The sequence below is a fragment of the Balaenoptera physalus genome, assembly GCF_965194825.1.
Source record: "Balaenoptera physalus genome assembly, chromosome: 19".
NCBI classification, from domain to species: domain Eukaryota; kingdom Metazoa; phylum Chordata; class Mammalia; order Artiodactyla; family Balaenopteridae; genus Balaenoptera; species Balaenoptera physalus.
The window spans coordinates 12,370,734-12,389,676 of NC_138900.1; the positions used below are offsets into that span (position 1 = coordinate 12,370,734).

The 18,943-nt window shown below is 57.6% G+C and overlaps 1 protein-coding gene across 1 annotated transcript; it reads right to left on the reverse strand.

Annotated features, from left to right (window-relative positions):
* Positions 1-145: 145 nt before the first annotated feature.
* Positions 146-18,642, reverse strand: BCKDHA (branched chain keto acid dehydrogenase E1 subunit alpha). Its single transcript, XM_082438784.1, has 9 exons — positions 18,485-18,642; positions 10,629-10,808; positions 10,434-10,520; positions 6,571-6,679; positions 4,325-4,486; positions 2,380-2,586; positions 2,116-2,257; positions 1,723-1,894; positions 146-666 (listed from the first exon to the last, which is right to left on the reverse strand). The coding sequence occupies exons 1-9, from the start codon at positions 18,590-18,592 to the stop codon at positions 496-498; spliced, it is 1,338 nt and encodes a 445-aa protein (XP_082294910.1). The 5' UTR covers positions 18,593-18,642; the 3' UTR covers positions 146-495.
* Positions 18,643-18,943: the final 301 nt, after the last annotated feature.

Sequence of the window (18,943 nt, forward strand, 5' to 3'; positions counted from 1 at the left end):
CCAGCTTGCAGAAGTTTCTGGAGGAAGAAGATAGCTCAACAGCCTTGGCCTTATTTATCTCAACTGGAGAAGCAGGGGTGGTCCCAAACCACTCATGCTGGCCTCTCCTCCCACATCCCAAACTCCAGGAAACAGAAACCAGAGGTAGCATGGAGCCAAATGCAGAGACACAGTTTATTCACTACCTGCTGACCCCCTCTCACTCTGAGTAAGTTCCACAGGCTGACCTGCCTCATCCACCCCCAGGCCTGAGGGGCTTCCGGTCCTGCAGGTGCCCTTGCCCAGCCCCTGGGAGAAGACCCTGTAACTAAAGGCGAAGAAGAGGCTGACCAAGGCCCCACCAATGTAACAGCCTGGAGGAGCAGGAGCCGCCCCGAGTACTGCCCTGGCCCGAGTACGTTGGAGGGAGCTGTCAGGGGAAGGGGGTAGCATCCCGCCCGTCGCCTCTGCCCCTCAGAGGCAGAGCTGAGGAAGGTGGGGACGGGGCAAGTAGCCTCACTTCTCGAAGTGATCCAGGGGGTAGTGTTCCCCATAGGTCTGGAGGTGACGGGCCAAAGACTCCTGCTGCTTGCGGAGCTGGGTAGGCATCTCCTGATACACATCTGAGAAGAGCAGGTTGGGGCTGGGCTTCAGCTTCCGCTCGGCCTGCTCAAAGGCCTCCATCACCTGGGGGACAAGCGGCAGTGGGCAGGCAGCCGACCCCTCACCCAGGAACCTGCTTCCTACCTGTGGGATCCTGGCGAGGGGTTAAGCCCCCTGAGCCTCAAGTTCCCACGTGGACAACGGAAATAATCATCGTAATAGTGGTGACGGGCTTCCCTGGTGGCACAGTGGTTAAGAATCCGCCTGCCAATGCGGGGGACACAGGTTCGAGCCCTGGTCCAGGAAGATCCCACGTGCCGCGGAGCAACAAAGCCCGTGCGCCACAACTACTGAGCCTGTGCGCCACAACTACTGAAGCCCACGCGCCTAGAGCCCGTGCTCCACGACAAAGAGAAGCCACCGCAATGAGAAGCCCACACACCACAACTAAGAGTAGCCCCCGCTCGCTGCAACTAGAGAAAGACCGCACGCAGCAACGAAGACCCAGCGCAGCCAAAAATAAATAAATTTAACAAATTAAAAAAAAAAGAAAGAAAAAAAAATAGTGGTGACAACTAATGTCCCAAATCCCAGCATCTCCATCCTTAGCAGAACCAGGCACTATACTAAGAGTATGGAATTGATTCAGCCTCTCAGCAGCCCTAAGAAGCAGGCAGCTCAGAGGTGAGGAAACCGAGGCACAGAGAAGAGAAGGGACGTGCCCACGATGACGTGGTCAGGGGCAGAGCCAGGAAGCACATGCTGCCCGACACCAGGGTCTGCCCTGCCCACTGGGCCGCAGTGCTTCTGGTGTCTGATGACCAGGGCCGAGGAGGGCAGTGCACAGACTCTGGAGGACACTTACACCCCATCTGGATCAGATGCAAACCCTCAGACAAGCTTCTGAGGTGGGTACCCCAGTATCCCTCTCCAGAGGCGAAGGAGCTGAGGGCAGAACACGGCTGAGGTGCACGTGTCCTGGCATCATGACATTAGAGACGTCACCAGGGCTACCCCCGAGACTGCCAGTTCAATGGCCCCCAAGCCCCAGCCTCCCCATCCTTCCAGGGCTCTCTGTGACACACCATCCCGGAACACGACCCCTGGGGTGGTTTCCAACAGAGGGCGGCCCTTCCTCACCTTCTTGCGGGACTGCTTCCTCCAGGCCTTCTCCTGCTCGTCGCCCCACCAGCCACAGCTCTGCAGGTAGTGCCTCAGCCGGGAGATGGGGTGGTCCTGCTTGTCCCAGTAATTGACCTCATCCACTGAGCGGTACGCCGAGCTGTCGTCACTGGTGCTGTGGTGCCCGATCCTACCAGCGGGAGGGGGACCCAGGGTCAGGCTGGCGGCCCTCAGGTGAAGGTCAGGAAGGAAGTGGTGGACTAGGGGAGAAGGGGGGAGATGGAATAAAGGCCGGAAGGGGCTACGCGGTACAGGGCAGTGGGGTCGTGCCGCGGGGACGGTGATCAATGTGGGGGAGGTGCTGAGGGCAGCAGCGGTCGAGGCTGGGGGCCGACGGGGGGCGGCAGGCACCTGTAGGTCATGGCCTCAATGAGGAAGGGCTGGTTCTCCGCCACGGCCCGCCGCCGGGCCTCCTTGGTGGCGTTGTACACAGCAAACACATCATTGCCGTCCACGCGGATGGACAGGATGCCATATCCCGGGCCTCGAGCCGCTGTAGGGACAGGGAGGCAGGTCAGGCCCCAGGGCTCAGGTGGGACAGGAGCAGGGAGTGGGGAGAGAGGGGAGGAAGGAGAGGGCGCAGGCAGGGCGGGGAGCAACCACCAGGGCCCGTACCGATGCCATCCCCGCGGTACTGCTCGGAGGTGGGCGTGGAGATGGCGTAGCCGTTGTTCCGGCAGAAGAAGATGATGGGGCACTCGAGGGTGGCGGCGAAGTTGAAGCCGGCGTGGGCGTCCCCCTCACTGGCCGCGCCCTCTCCGAAGTAACAGATGACGACCCTGTTGGCGTTGGCCCGCTTGGCCGCGTAGGCTGCCCCCACCGCTGCAGGAGCAGAGACACGCGTCTCCCTGCACTCATACCCTCCCCGCGTCCACACCCTCGCACCCCAGCCGGGGCTCCGGCCCTCAGGCTAGCTGTTGCCAGGCTCTGAGGGGAAAGAAAACACCTGAGCCGCCCCTCCCGCTCCCCCAGGAGCTGCCCCGCCCACAGTCTCCTCCCCTCGGCTGACGGCAGCTCCGTCCTTCCAACTGCTCAGGCCACAAACTTCAGCATCTTTGACTCCTGACTTTCTGCCACGCCCCCATGCCCGCTCAACCTTCAAAACGGAGCCAGAATCTGACCGCTTCTCCCCAGCCCTTAACCCCTCCCTGGCTGTCCCGGCCCCACCTCTGGCCCCAGCAGCCTCCTCCCCAGCCCCCTGCTCCTCCCACCCAGCCTGTTACCCTCGGGGCAGCAGCCGAGCCGGCAGGTGGTTCTGCAGCGACTCCTCCCCCTCCCCCAGCTCGGGTCCACTCTGGGTCAAAGTGTCTTCAAAAGGCGACGGCCTGAGACCCCACCTGTGCACACCCCTCCCTCCACACCTGCCCCACTGGCTCCTCCTGGCACCTCAGACACATCATCGAGCAGGCACCCGCCTCCAGATCCCGAGTGGCTCCCTCTCTCACCTCCTTCTGGTCTGTACTGTCACCTGGGGACACCTGTCCCCACCTTCCCCCGTCAAGAACCGCTCCCTCTCAGCTTTACTTTTCCCTTCGGGTCTTATCACCCCTGACATACTCCATGTGTTACTTCATCCTGTTTACTGTCCGTCTCTCCCACCAGTGGCAGCACCAGGAAGGCTGAGGTGTTTGCTGCCTCTGTTCAATGCACCTAGAATGGCACCCAGCACACAGCACGGACTCCGTACGCTGGCCAACTGAGTGACTTAACTGGTCACCCAAATGGAAGATGAGGGCCAGGCCCCACCTTATGGAAAGCCTACGAAATGGAAATCAGTGAAAATGCCGCCTCCTCCCAGAAAGCTGCCCTGTCCGCCTCCCACCTCAGACACAAACCGCTCCTGTTCCCAAATAGAACACACCGGGCGAACGTGCCCAGGGCCCTCTGACGTGCCAGGCACTCTGCTAAGCCCTGTACACATCAGCTCATGTGTCTGCCCTGGAGCAGACTGACCCTCGACCGAGTGCAGGCTCCACAGGGCGGGGGGCGGGGGGTTGTCCACAACCCTGTTTTTGCACTGTGTGGCCGCAGCCCTGCCCCTGGCGGGTCTGCTTCACAAGCAGTCACCTTTAACAGAAGCCACACCGACTGCGCTAAGCATCGTGGGCTTGCGGAGTAAGCTTTAGGGCAGTCACTCAGGACAGAGGCAGGGCAGGGCCGGGGTGGAGAACCCAGGCTCTGGAGCCACATGGCCCCCGATTTGAGTGCCTACTCTCCTTGCTACCTGCCGGGTGACCTTTAGTAAGGAAGCTGGCACACGCTCAGTCCCACGCAGCTGGCTGTGCCGGTGAATGGACACAGGGGGGGCACAAGCGTGGGAAACTGAGAGCGTGATTGTGCCTGCTCAAGCCTGCCGAATGGGGCAGAGACGCCACTAGAGCCCTCCTACGAGGGTCCCATTCAAGAGGGGTCTTGTAAGTCTAGAGCCCAGACCAGCGCTAGGACCGTGACGCCACCAGGAAGCCCCCGGAAGGGATGGAGGAGGCTAGGGCCCGAGCAGGGCCCGAGCAGGGTAACGACGTCAGACTGCGTGTGCGGGGCCCGGGGCGTGCATCCTCACCCTGAGGGATCTGCGTGGCCAATGGAGAGGAGATGGTGACGAAATGGCGCTCCCTGCAGCCATAGTGGACGGGCATCTGGCGCCCCTTGCCCAGGTCGCTCACGTTGCCGTAGCACTGGGCCATGAACAGTTCCAGGGGGTAGTTCCGGTACATGAGCACACCTGGTGCAGGAGAAGGCAGGGTTACCGTGGCGGGTGGTGGGCGGGACAGGCCAACCCTGTGAGGGCCCCTGGGCCAGGCCCTTCCTGCCCGGGACCTGTTCCGCTGACTGTACTACAGCAGGGAAGGTGCGTTCGGATGCTTATAGGGACCAGGCGGGTGCAGGAAGCAGGGGGGCAGAGCAGAAAGCACAAGCCTGCCTCAAGACGGAGGCTGCTGTTCAAACCACCTAACCTCTGCCCAGGGAGGCCAGATGGTCCAGTTTTTCAAAAGGAGCAATCCAGCTTGCTTTTTTTTGGGGCGGGGGGGGGGGGGGTGGCGCTAGGGGAGAGGAGGGGAAGCTACCTGATTTTTAAGCATTTCCACTAATTCATCTACTTAAAAACAAAATCACCATATGAACCAAATAAAAGTACGGGCCGTGCTCACGACCTGTGGACTAGAGGAAATATTCAAACCTGCTCATGGCAGTAAAATCCTTTCTTCAAACAAAACCCCGGTGGACGCCCACCTCGTCATCAAAGGCGCCACAAGGTCGCACCTCTGTGACCCAAGCTTCGCACCACCTGGCTCGCACAGCTGGTGGGGCTGGCGGGGGTTCCTTGCGGCCGCTCCAGTGGGAGGTGGGCAGGGGCCACCACTCTGCTGCGAGGGGGACCGACACAGGCTGCAGGGTTTCCAGCACTGAGGACAGCTCAGTGAGCGCTACGGTTCTCAGTGCCCTTGTTCTCCCCACTTCACAGGAGACAGAGTCACACGCGGAAGTAGCTGCCCAGTCAGGACTGGGACAAGCGGGGCCTGCCTTTCCTCCTTGCCCCGCACAGGCGCCCTCGGCAGCTGCCTGGATGCAGGGCCTTCCATGACCCTTGGTACAGGACGGCTCACTCCTGCAGAGGCGGCCGGGGCCCAAACAGCCCCTGTGTGCAGAGCCCAGCGGCCGCCCGTAACTCCAGGACCCTCGCTCCAGGCCCTGCTTGGAGCCCTCCCCAGAGAGATCCCCTCAGCAGAAACAGTGCGAAGCACTTAGCAAACGTGGCAGGGGCCTGGCTTGCGGCCCAGTGCCCGGGCAAATCTAATGATGCGGAACCACGGACAGTATCGCAGGGCGTCTGTTCCCCTGGAGCATGTGGGGTGGGGGGTCTGGTGCAGCTGACACAGTAGACAGTCTGAGAGCAGACTGGAAGGCTGTGCTGGTCCAGGGAGCGCGCCGGGCACCCAGCCCGGCCAGGCCACACCTGCCCACTGAAGAGCTGCCCCCGGGTGAGAGGCCTTGGTCACGACATCGCCTCCGACTCCGAGTGCTTACCCCACGCCAGGCCCTGTGCTGAGGGCTTTGTGTCATCTGCCCTGTGAAACCCCTCAACAACCGTCTTGGGAGGGTTCACCGTCTCCCACTGTGGATGAGGAAACTGAGGCAAGGAGCAGTTAAGCAACCTGCCCAAGATCGTGCAGCGCCTGAGAGGAGGGGTCAGATCTGGCTCCCCTGCTGGGCCCCATGCCAACAACTGCTCTGGAACCCCAGCCTCAGCCCCCCCGGGCTCACTCCTGCACCCCGTCTCTCCTTAACACTCATCCGTTTTCTTCATGCCTAGTCGCTGCTCCTTCCATCCTCTCCCTCGTTCACTCAGAAGCTAGCCGCTCCCAGGCTGGAACCCGCCCGCCCGTCTGCTTCGGCTGCGTGAAGGATACGGCACCTGGGAAGAGGCCAGCTCGGCCTGACCTCACTGCAGGCTCCCGGCAGCCCCGCAGCGCAAGGGGTTGCCATCCCATCCTAATCTCTATTTCAAAGATGAGAAAACTGAGGCTCGGAGAACGGAAGTGACTCGCCCCAAATCGAACAGCTGGTCACCGGCAGGGCATGGAATGGTCAGGAGCACAGGCTCTTAACTGCAACGCTGCCGGGCCTCCGCGGAGGGGAAGCCCCCAGGCCTCCCTGGCGAGGTGCCGCTCCCCGAAGAGCACACTGGTAACTAACGTGGGCCTCGCCGTCACCGCAGGAGGGGCTGGGCCTGACCTGTCTCGACGGGGACCACAGACCCAGGTCCCTGGCACCTGCGCCACAGGGCCGGGCCACGGGCAGACGTACCTGCCTCCCGGTACTGGCCAAACACCAGGTCCGTGTTGTCCAGGGCTGCTGCACTCCCCACGTGCGTCCCCTCCTCACCATAGTTGGTCATGTAGAAGGATATCCGGCCCTGGGGGTGGAGGAGGGCCCAGAGGGCCGGGTTCAGTTAGACTGGGCGATGACAGAGAAACATCCAAACACTGACCAACTTCTGATTACTCTGTGATTCAACAGATGCTTCCTGAAGGCCGGCTCTGGGCCAGGCCACGCTGGCGTTCCTGCCTTCACAGAGGAACCGCCAGGCTGGTTAGAGCCAGGGTGATGGGGCTGCGTGATGGGGGCTGAAGGGGTACCCGCCCCACTGTGGAGGGGCATCGAGGAGCAAGGCCTACGCCCAGCAAAGGCAGGGAGGGTGGAGGTTTCCAGGCAGAGAGAACAAGAAAGGCCATGAGGTCAAAAGGGCTGGGACATAAAGTGGGAGGTGGGGAGAACGACGAGGAGGGAGAGAGAGGCAGGGCCCAGGTGGCGCAGGGAATGACGTATCCGGACTTTACCCTGAGGACGATGGTAACCTGCCAACAGTTCTCAGGGGAGAGATGTTTTAAAAATGTCTCCCAGGCTACCACGTGGGAACGGATGGAGAAGACAGGAATGAGCGCCAAGCGCCAGGTGGGAGGGGGCGCGGCCTGGCCTGGTGGTGGCAGGCGGCAGGGAGAGGATGGCTGAGAGTCTTGAGAAGCAGAGTGAGCGGTGCAGGGAGCGGCAGCCCCTGTTGCTTCGCTGCACCGGTGCCCAGGGCAACTCCCTTCTCCTGAGCCCCCTAATCCCAGAGCCTGGAAAAATATGTTCCCAGCCTCCTTTACAGTCAGAAGCGACCACAGGACACAAGTTCCAGCCAGAGAATTAAGTGGAAATCTGCTTTTGCTTTCTTGATAAAAGAGATCACTGCAGCTGTTGCCACCCCTTCCCTCCAGGTTTGCACACAGCCATGAAGCCTGGACCTGTGGCAGCCATCTTGTGACCGTGAGGCAACAAGCACAGGGCGGAAGCCAAGTCGGCCACGACGGTGAAGCAGAAAGGGAGGAAGTCTGGGTTCCTGATGGTGGTGCTGAGCAGCAGAATGGATTTCTAACTAAATACCTAAGGGCAGAGTGAATGAGAGGGGAAAGTGATAGTGAGGGGGTGGGAGGGGACAGGGAATACCAGTAGGTCTCCAGTTTGGACAAATGGGTGGACGGCGGTACCGTCACTGAGAAATGGCCTAAGGGCAGAAGAGGAGCAGGTCCGGGGTGGGGAAGGTGCTGAGGTCAAGTCTGGACGGGCTGAATTTGGTGAGGGACACCCAGGGTGAGAAGCCAAGTAGATCGGGGGCTAAGAGGTAAAGTCTGGCTGGAGATCCGGGAGCCCTGGCACAGAGGTGGAGGTAAGCAGGACTGGATGTAAGGTAAAAATGGAGCCAACCGGGTCAGCAGCCGCAGGACGCCCTGTGCCCAGGCCTCATGTGTGCCGCAGGGGCCTCCTGTCGCAGTGGGGGAGCCAGATGAACAACACCTTCTTCCAAGTGGGGAGCCAATTAAAAGCGATGAGTAGGGCCGATGCTGGGTGCTGAGGGCCTGGCAGGGCTGTCGAGGTTGGTGTGGGGAGGAGCCTGAGAGGGGGGCCCCCTGAGGAGACGGGACCTGGGCTAGTGGCAGAGGTCCCTGGTTGCCTACCCGGTATCAGATCCCTCTTCCTCTTTGCTAACAGATCTCATTCCACCACAGACAGCACCTGCCCGGACTAAAAGACTACTTTCTCAGTCTCCCTTGCAGCTGGGAGTGACCGATGAAACGTGTGATGTTATTTGGTGGGACTGCCTGGAAAGTTCTATAAATGTGGGTGTGGGGAGATAGCTGGGCGGTGCCACGTTTGACCTTCCACCTCCCTTCTACCTCCTGCCTGGAACGAGACATGATGGAGGAGGCTCCAGCAGCCATTTGGTTTATGAGGGGCCCTGGAGGCTAGAAGCCAGTGCTGGGTATCCAATGACATTGTGGTGCCACCATACCAGCCCTGACCACCTATTTTCACATTTTTCCATGCAAGACAAAAAACCTATTAATCTGTTTAAACTACTGCTTTTATTTCTGTTGGGATGGGGGGCTGCTGGGATAACCCTAGCTAAGGAAGGCTGAAACCTGATGGCTGAGCTGATCTTGCTGAGGGTTCCCTGTGTCAGCCAATGGGCAAGGGGCTTGACATGCCGGGTCTCACAGAATTCCCACCCCCACCCGGTGGGGTGGGGCGGGGTGGGTTCTCTTGTTATTTCTATGTTTTAATACACTAAAGAAACCGAGGCAAAGACAAGAAAAATCACCTGCCTGAAGTCACATCTGTGACTGGACCCACGTCCGTCAGGTTCCAAAGCCCCCGTCTGCGCAGCCAACCCAGGGGTCAGGAAGGAGCCCAGGCATGTGAGAGAGGGTGGGAGGGGTGGCCTGGCACTGAGGCCACGCAGAGGGGAGCAGACAGCCGAGGCCACAGTGAGTGGGAGGCAGGCTGGACAGGAAGGGCAGGGGTTGATGCCGTGGACGGGAGGAGCCAAGGGAAGCTTCTGGGCTGGGCGGAGAACCCACACACAGTGCTCCCGTGAGCAAGACAACCAGGGAGCTGGCTGCCCGCCTGATCTGCTCCGAACTGTCCTCCGTGGGCCTCGCGCTTTCAGTCCACAGTCGGGTCACAGTGGGGTCACCTGGGGGCCTGATACAAGTGCAGATTCCCAAGCCCATCCCCACTCCTGAGGACGAGCCTGCCCAGCGTTCTTCCCGCTTTTCTAACAGGAACCCCAGGCTCCTGCTCTGTCTCCGCAGCCTGGGAGGGGCGGACTCCAGGCCTCTGCTCCCTCGGTTCCTGGGGATGGGCACGTGGCCCTGGCTTGGCCGGTCAATCACATGGGCTGGCTCAAGGAGGGGTCTGTGACCAAAGCCTGGCCAATAAGCATCAGCTCTGGGCCTTTTGCTGGAACATTAGGGACCAGACATTCTCTTTCCACTGCTAAACAGAAAGGATAATAATTGCAAGGCTGGTATCCATGACAAATGCCAGTTTCACTGTTCCTAAGGCCATTACGGAGGCCACCATCAATCCTCACAGCAACCCCATACGGTAGCTAGAGACGAGAACACTGAAGCACTGAAACGCTAAGCAACTCCCCCAGGGCCACAAAGCTAGAGAGCGACAGAATGCGGACCCTAACTGCAGTCTCGCTCCAGAGCCCGTACCCGGAACCCTTTCTCTGCCACCTCTCCGTGAATCTGGAGCTTCCAGAGACCACCGCAGCTTGAGAATGAAGGAAGCCAAGGCAAAGGAGAGTAGAAGAGACACTCAGAGAGAGAAACAGGTCTGAAAACATGTTCTGAGCCCCCTGGGTCCAGCTGTGCCTGGAACAGGGCCTTATGGACTTGCAGTCAGTCGAGTCAACCAATTCCCTCTTTGCTGACACTGCTTTGACTGGGTCTCTGTCGGCTGACGCTAGAGCGTCGCACCGCAGCACACTGGACACGCGCACTCCCGGAAGCACCGAGAGCCGCCCTGTTTCTCAGGACTGTGAGTGCCCGAGAGGAAGGGGAGTCCAGTCTTCTCCTGCCTGCCCTCTCCCAGCACAGCTAAGCCCCCAGCCCGGCGTACAGTAGGCTTTCCGTGATCTGGTCCACCCTTCTGCCCTCGGGCAGGACCCTCCCACCCTCTTCCTCCAGAGCCCCAGAAGAACCCCAAGAGCTCTAAGCACCTCAAGACAAGGATCTCCATTCCACTCCCTCCTCCTTGGGAGCTGTCTTGTGGCCCAAACACAGGTAGGGGGACCTCAGGTAGTCCCATGCCCCTCTCCCCAGCCCGTCCCCACGCACCTGTCTCTGGGACTCATAGAGGATGCGGTCCATGGTGTTGAGTAGCGTCATGGTCTTGTAGAACTTGAGCACCTTCTCCTGGGGCAGCTGCAGATGGAGGCACAGACAGATGTGGGCCAGGTGGGACCAGAGGGGAGGAGACGGGCAAGGGGCCTGGGCATGGAGGCACGGGGTCGGGGGGAAGCGGCCTCTCACGTGGGGATCCTCGCTGGGGTTGATGATCTGGCCCTGCCGGTCCATGACGCGGTAGATGGGGATCCCAGAGATGACATTGGGCTGGATGAACTCTAGCCTGTCTATAAACTCCGCTGAGGCCCCCGGGAACTGGGGCTTGTCATCCAGGGACGAGAAGTGCTGCTGCTGCCTCTGGGGATGCTGGGGAGAGAAGGCGGGGGGGGGGGGGAGGAGACACCCATGTCAGGAGCAGCAGAGCTTCTGCAGGCTCAACCCCGCAGCGGCAGGCAGCACGGCCTGGTGATTAAGCCGCCACAGCCGCGGTGGACTCTGGGGCCTGATGCAGGGTCTGAATCCCGGCTCCGCCACCTTCCCAATGTGTCACACTTTGGGCAAGTTCCTACAACTGCTTTGTGTCTCAGCTCCTCAGCTGTAAATTGGGGTGAAAAAATCATAATATCTATCACACAGGGTTGCTGTAAAGGTTAAATAATCTAATAAAGTGGCAGGCAGCTCAAGAACCAGTAGCTATTATTATCAGAGGCCCAAAGTCCTCACCCTGGCATTCAAGGCCTCTCCAGGGATAACCGCCGCTACCCCGTCCTCTCCGTCTCCCACGGCTACCACAGACACACGCACACCCCTGCACAGCGACCTCCAGTCAGCCAGAAGGGCTCTTTACTGACCCCTCTACCCACAAGGAGGCCACCCAGCTTACAGCTTATGTCTGTGAGCCCTTAAGAGTCAGCCTGCCAAGTTCAAATCCCTTGCTGAGTGACCATGGGAACGGGACTTCCCCTCTTCAGATCTCCCCTTTCTCAACCTGTAAAATGGAGAGCACCTCATGGAAACACTGCGCGGCTCAAACAAAATCACGTGTATAAAATGGCAAGCAGAGTACTTGTACGTATAGTGAAGGCTCAAAGATGCTGATTATCGTTTCTACCACCACATCTCTTGCTCTCTTCTCTGTACTAAAGGCCTTTCCCCATCACCTGGCAAACTGCTCCACACACTTTACCACCCTCTCCACTCCAGTTCAGGAGCCCAGACTGACTCATTCAACAAATATTTGAGCACCTGCTTCGTTCCACGGCCTGTGCTGGGTTCTGGGCACCTAAGAGAGGCAAGACACCTACCTGTCCCTGCCGCCCAGCAAGGAAGATAGAGCCTCAACAAGTAACACCGAGCGGACGAGGGTGATGCGTATTCTCCCAGGAGAAGCCATGGGGCGAGAGCAGAGTGGAAAGAGGGTAAGGTTCCCCTGAGGAAGTGATATGAGAGCTGGGACCTGAAGGATATCTAGGAGTCAGGGAAAGAGCATTTGAAGCTGGGGTAACAGGACACGCAAAAGGCAAAAAGTGAGCAGTGGCACGTCCCTTGTGGAACTGGGAAGGAGTCCCGTGGGAAGCATCACACACACCCCCACCCCGGCAGAGAGGAGGCCTGTTGGGGAAAGCCCGGGAGAAGCCTACATGTGCACCAGGAAGGGAACCAATTCCATTTCTCAGCACTGGAGCTAGAATGCCTTGAACTAGTCTCAGCATTGCAACAGCGCCCCTATATTAAGCCTTTGCCGGGTACCAGGCTGAGGTCCGCATGCAGAACCCTCACTGAGTCCTCAGAGCACATCCGTGAGGCAGAGAGTACGCACTGTTGCCCTTCAGACGAGGAAACCCAGGTTCAGGGAGGTAATATAACCTCCCTGCACCAGGCCCCAGGGCTAAAACAAATCAGTCAGGACTGGGCTTCAAACCTGGGCAGGGCTGACATCCAGACCCCTAAACCCAGGCCCCCAACCCCGGCTGCCACTGCTGGCCCACTTGGCACACGTCTGCATCTTTACTTTCCACCGGCCGCCAGGTTCCTCTCAGCTCGGTAACTGCGGCTTCACTTCCAACAGGCGCTGAAGAACGTCTGGGCTCGTCACGAGCTGGATCGATCCCACACTCGGGTGCTCAAGCGTGTTCCCCGCCCTCACTCCTTTAACTGCGGCAAAGAGGCCGTCCCAGGTTCCAGCAGGGGAATGTGAACGTGTGCGCGTTTATCTGCATTTATGATTGTGAGGATATAAAGGAAATTATACTCCCAACGGCAGGGCGGGTCCAGGCCTGACAACAGCACGGCAGCGGCCCAACTCTCGCAGACCGTGCTTCCGCCTTCGGAGCGCTCACGCGGCCGGACCCTTCCATTCACCTAGAGGATCCATTCCTCTCATGTGTATCTCCCACACACATCACAAGCTCCACGGAGGCAAGGAGCATGTCCACATCGGTTTACAGAGCACACACTTCAACAGGCAATTACTGACCGAATGGATGAATGAGCGGTTAAGTTCACTGGCTTAGAAGCAGACTGACCTGGGTTCCAATTTCTCAGCTCACTGCACAGCCCTCTGCAAAACACCGTGTCTCTGAATTTCCTTATCTGCGAAAAGGCTGCAGAGGGCTGCTGCAAAAAGTTCCTAAGGCACACAAAGGGTTCAGCAAAGGCACAGGACACGTTACATGCTCAAAAATTGGTAAAAGAGGAAAAAAACCAAAATCTAGGGTCAGGAAATGGGAAAAAGGAAATTGACTGTCACCCTGGGAAGATGGGGAAAAGAGGAGTTGGGGAGAAGGGCTGACTGCATCTCAAGACTGTATTGTAATTCCAGACCGAGGCCCCAGCGGACACTCCAGAGAGAGACTGAGACACAGGGGAGACGCCATCTGGGGAGGGGCTCTAGGACGGGAGGCCAGGGGCCAGGACAGGGTCACGGGGCTCCGAACAAACCCTGGTGTCAGGGCAGGACTGTCTGCCTCCAGAGGCTGGAGAGCTACGGTCAGGGTACCTTGATGCCCCCTGTACCCTGGAGTTGGGCTTTGGCCGTGCCCCCTCTTCCTGGGCCTGTAGAGATGAAGGTGGTACCTACCCCACGGTTACTGTGTTGATTCCTTGAGCTACCAAAGGGCTCGGCACAGTGCCTGGCCCTGAGGAAATGCTCCATAATGGAAGTGGGTGCTAAAATGCCTGCAGAGGAAGTATGCGTCTCCACCCATTTTTCCTTCTTTTTGGTGGGGGAGTGGGTTTGTCCTGGTGGCAGTGACCTACAATGGCAGAAGCTGCACAGATTTACACAAAGCCTTGAAGCCACGCTCTCTCCTACCACACAGGACACAGACACCTGTTCTGGAAGGCCAAGGTCCGCCCCACAGGTACTGGGGTGGCCCCTCCTCGAGCCACTCCCTATGGGGCCACAGTTAAGGGCAGGGACTTGGAGTTGACTGCTGCCTTCGGAAGTGTAATTACGCTCCCGGAGCCTCAGTTTCCGCATGTGTAAACCGAGGGCGGTGTGAGCATCTATCTCACAGATGGTCCTGAGGATTTTTTTATTTTTTTACAGTGTTTGTTTTTTTTTTAATTAATTTATTTTTGGCTGCATTTATTTATTTACTTATTTATTTCGTTGCTGTGCGCGGGCTTTCTCTAGTTGCGGCCAATGGGGGCCACTTGTTGCGGTGCGCAGGCTTCTCATTGCGGTGGCTTCTCTTGCTGCGGAGCACGGGCTCTAGGCGCACAGGCTTCAGTAGCTGTGGCATGAGGGCTCAGTAGTTGTGGCTCGTGGGCTCTAGAGTGCAGGCTCAGTAGTTGTGGCGCACGGGCTTAGCTGCTCCACGGCATGTGGGATCTTCCCAGACCAGGGCTCGAGCCCGTGTCCCCTGCATTGGCAGGTGGACTCTCAACCACTGCGCCACCAGGGAAGCCCGGTCCTGAGGATTTAAAGAGCCTGCGTGTACAGTGCTCAGCCCAGTGCCTGACACGTAACAAACACTCGATAAATATGACTAGCTAACAAGTGTACTTGATGACCGTAGTGGTCAAACAAGTAATCATTGAATATTTGCTCCAAGTCAGGCCCTGGACTGAGGGCTGGGGATGACGGGGAGAGACGGATGACAGACACTGAACACACAAGTTACAGTCAGGGAGGGGCGATGTCAGAGGAGGCAGGATCGCGGAGAGGTTAGTTACCACACAGGCAGGGTAGGAGGAGGGCTGGAGAGCCAAGCGGCCTGTGTTTGAATCCTGGCTCTGTCCCTTTCCAGCCACGTCACCTTGGGTAGGAGACTGTCTCCCTGAACCCGTGTCCCCTTGTGGAAATAAGAATTTCTATTTCACTGGCTGGTGGTGAGGCGGGTATAAAGCACCTGCTGTAGCTCGAGGAGGAAGCCTTTCACTAGTTGCATCACATGCAGCAGGAGGAAAAGCTTCCTGGAGAAGGGGGAGCGAAGCCGAGGCCTGAGGGACGAGCAGGGGTGAGCCAGGCAAAGGCTGGGGGGAGAACACGTCAGTCCTTGGGAAGGACAAAGGCTCTGAGGCAAGAGGAGAGATCCCGGCACCCTAGAGACCACCTGGCTGCAGCACGTTAACCACGGCACTTAACTACGTGCCTCGGCGCCACACCAGGCACCTGCTGTATGATGCCTGTGTCTCACTGAACCTGCACGGCACCCAGGTGAAGCAGGTGCCATGACCACACCTCCGTACCACACAGGTGGCCCTGAGGCTCAGAGGGGTTAGGTGACTTGTCCGTGACCCAGGGAGATCACGAGCAGTGATGTCAGCACATGAAGCCAGGCAGCCTGCCCACTACAGGGAAGCTGGAGAGAAGAGCGGGGTCCAGCCAGGGAAGGCTGTGTGGATGGTGCCGGTTAACCAGGTCCTCTGAAGCTAGGACAGCTGAGGCCAGCCAAGCCTGCTCTCTCTCTGCAGTCTCAGGCGCTCTGCCTCAAACAGTGCAAAGCTGACCTTGGCTTTACTTCCAGCTCAGGAATGTCAGTGGCCTCATCAGCGGCCTCCCCTTCCAGGGGGATCCGGCTGGGGAGGCCAGGGAAGTGTGGAGATGGATCGGGCTTTCTGTGGCCTCGGGGACCTGGAGGCTTTAGCAGCACTAAGCTCCCCCAGCCACTGAAGATGGGAAGCATCCTTTCCCTGCATCAGTCAAGGCCACAGCAGATTCACTGTTCCTGGAGGAAAACAGCAGCCCCCATTTCTTGAGCCCTTACCGAGCACATGGATATATGTGTAAGTGCTTCCTAAGAACTGTTTCCTTTAACCCTCACCGTATCTCTCTGAGGGAGGTACTGCTATTGCCCCTGTTTTACACATTGAGACCGGTCACGGGGTCAGGAAAGCTTCTCTGAGGAAGTGAGCTCTCAGCCTGACACCTGAAGGACCATATCCCTACAAAGGCCTCCGGGTGGGAGGAGCTCATCCAAGGAAAGGGGAAAATGGCCAGCGGGGCTCAAGGGCAGTGAAGGGAGGGCATGATGGGGGCTGAGGTCGGCTCTTCCCACCCCCTCTTCCCACCAGCCCCAGGCAGAGGCTGATGATACACACCAGGTCTGGACTAAGCAGGATGTTACAAGACCTGAACCGAAGCCCTACCCCTTCTTCTCCTGGCAGCCTGGTACTGTGGAAAGAGACTGGGCTTTGGAGTCCGGAGCTCCAGGTTCAGACCTCACCTCTCTGAGCTTCAGTCTCCTCCCCTGTAATAGAAGAAAACTACCAGTACATACCTTGCAGTATGGCAGTATGAAATACAATAATGGTGTCAGTTGGCACTATAAATGATAAAGTGCTTCATTAAGACACTAGCCAAGGACTTGCCTGGTGGCGCAGTGGTTAAGAATCCGCCTGCCAATGCAGGGGACACGGGTTCGAGCCCTGGTCCGGGAAGATCCCACATGCCGCGTAGCAACTAAGCCCGTGCACAACTACTGAGCCTGCGCTCTAGAGCCTGCGTGCCACAACTACTGAGCCCACGAGCCACAACTACTGAAGCCCACGCGCCTAGAGACCGTGCTCCGCAACAAGAGAAGCCACCGCAATGAGAAGCCCGTGCACCGCAATAAAGAGCAGCCCCCGCTCAACGCAATTAGAAAAAGCCCAAGGCAGCCATAAATAAATAAATAAATAAATTTTAAAAAAATTAAATGGAAATTCAGTTCCTCTGTCACGCTAAGCCACATTTCAGGTGCTCAGTAGCCACGTGTGGCTAGTGGCTACTGCACTGGACAACACAGATATAGAACACTCCTATCATCATAACAAGTTCTATTGACCAGATCAGGCTCAAAAATCTTTGACTAAATGCTACTACGCCTTCCCTCCCCTCAAAAAAAAAAAAAAAAAAAATTCCTTTTTAAATCTTAAGAAAAAAACAAATACTTAAAAGTGGAGAAGAAAAAACAGGGACTCTAAAAATATATAAGCAAAACGTAGGGACTCTGAAAGACCTCCTGCTCCCCCCAATCCAACCCGCCAAAAAAAAAAAAAAAAAAAAAAAAAGGAGGGGAACTAGGCGGGAAGGGCAGCAAGGAGACTGAGCCAGGAAGGAAGCAGATTTAATGTCATGAATGACCCTTCCCTACTCCTGCCCCAGTACAGCCCACCCCCACCGCGCAGGCCCAACCAATGGGCTCTAGGGAGCTCAGCTGTGGGGAATCTGACTGCTCCAAAAAAAAAAAAAAAACTGACCGAGAACAGCCCAAAGGCAGGGACTCTCCCACCTCCATCTTGCTCCAGCAGCCCTTCGGAAATTACCTGCTTCAACTCCCTTCCTAGATGTCCCCATACCTCACTCCCAGCCCATCTTCTTGCCCCCGTTTCTCTCCCTAGCTAAGAGCTTCTTCCCAGATTCCATCTTCCCTTCCCAATGGTTTGGGCATCAGATGGTCAGGCCCAACCCCACAAGATCTTGATAGATTTCCCGCCAAGGCCCTCACCAATCCAGACCCTCCCAAGGTCACCTCCTTTCTTCTCCCCAATCTCCGAGGCCAGTTTCTGTCCCTTCCCTCCACCCTCACTTTCAACAGCGGCCGACATTCCGATTGCACCAGGTCCTGTTCTTAGCACTTGACACATTTAATTTACACAACCCTATGATGTGGCCATTGTTAGCATTTTACAGAGGGGGAAATTAGGTCCAGAGAGGAGCAGTCCCTTGCCCAGAGCTACAGAGCTGGAAAGTGGCAGATTAGGGACACGGCGCCACATGGTCTAGCTCCTGAGCCCATCTTCTTAACCATGGCTCTCTTATATGCGAAATCTTAGTTCACAGCTTTTCTCAGCCCCAGCCTCTCTCCTAAATAACGGCTCCTAACTAGATTTCTGCTGTGTGAGCTAGCAATTAGCAGCATCAACCTAACACTTTTGACAAGAAACAAGGCATTTCTCAAGTGTTTCTAAGAAATGTGGGCTAAGTGCTCTGTCTGGACCTCTCTCCCCCCGCCCCCGATCCCACTCACTCATTAATTCAACAAATATTTATTGACAATCTTCTCTGTACAGTCACCAAAACCGACAAGGCATTCTATCAGGGGGCACAGGATCAAACGACTTTTTTACGCAATTCATTTTAAAATCAGAGTTGGAGCAAAGGGCACCATAAAAGCCCCTGATGGGAAACCTGATCTCTCTTTTCTCCTCCTTGAAGGGGGGGGGGGGGGGTAGTCTTTACCGAGAAGAAAGTCTGTCCCTTACAAAGGCAGTTTTCTCCAACCCCTGAGAGGAAAGGTCACACCTTCCTCCCCCCACACCCCCGTGTCCTCCAAGCGGCCTCCCCTGGGGAACGGCGGCAACTAATAAGAAACTCCCTCGCTCTCTCCAAGTTGTCTCTCTCCCTCAGGGTTACAATGGAGCTGCCTGGCTTTTCTCCTCCTAAGGAATTGGAAGTTCTTCCCTTGGGTGTCCTCTCCAAGTGGTTCTCCCAGCCCTTGTCCCTTCTGTAACAGCCCTTCCTCCACTCCCTACAGGGAACCCCCCACTCTGAAGACAGCGTAAACATCCCTATACCTCCTTGGAGAAAACTCCCTGGTGTCCCAGGTACTCACTGATCTAGCCAGCCCACGAGCCCCTGGCTGCCGCAGGAGCAGGAGGCCAACCCGGCCCAAGCCTCGACTTGACCCCCAAACCCTCGCCGCGGCAGCCGCCACCGCCATCTTGGCTAACAATCCCTCGCCGATCCGCCCCTCTCCTCGGCGAGCTTGGGGCTGCCCTTTCATAAGCCTGACGCAAATGCCAGCATCACCCTGCCAAGAAACCACCTGCTACTAGTCCTGCGGTGTCTAGAACACATATGTAGGTGAATAAAACAATCTAGCTTCCCCAAAATTACTCTGACCGCCTCATCGCAGTCGTTCCTGTAACAGGCAAAGAAGAGGGCAACCTGACCAGAGCCTCAGGGTTTCAGGGCCCGGGGACCTCGGGTAGGACATGTCAAGGCCTTCCCTCTCTTCTCTTCTGTCCAATGGCTTTCCTGGACTTTCGAGGCGGGAGTGGGAGGGACGAAA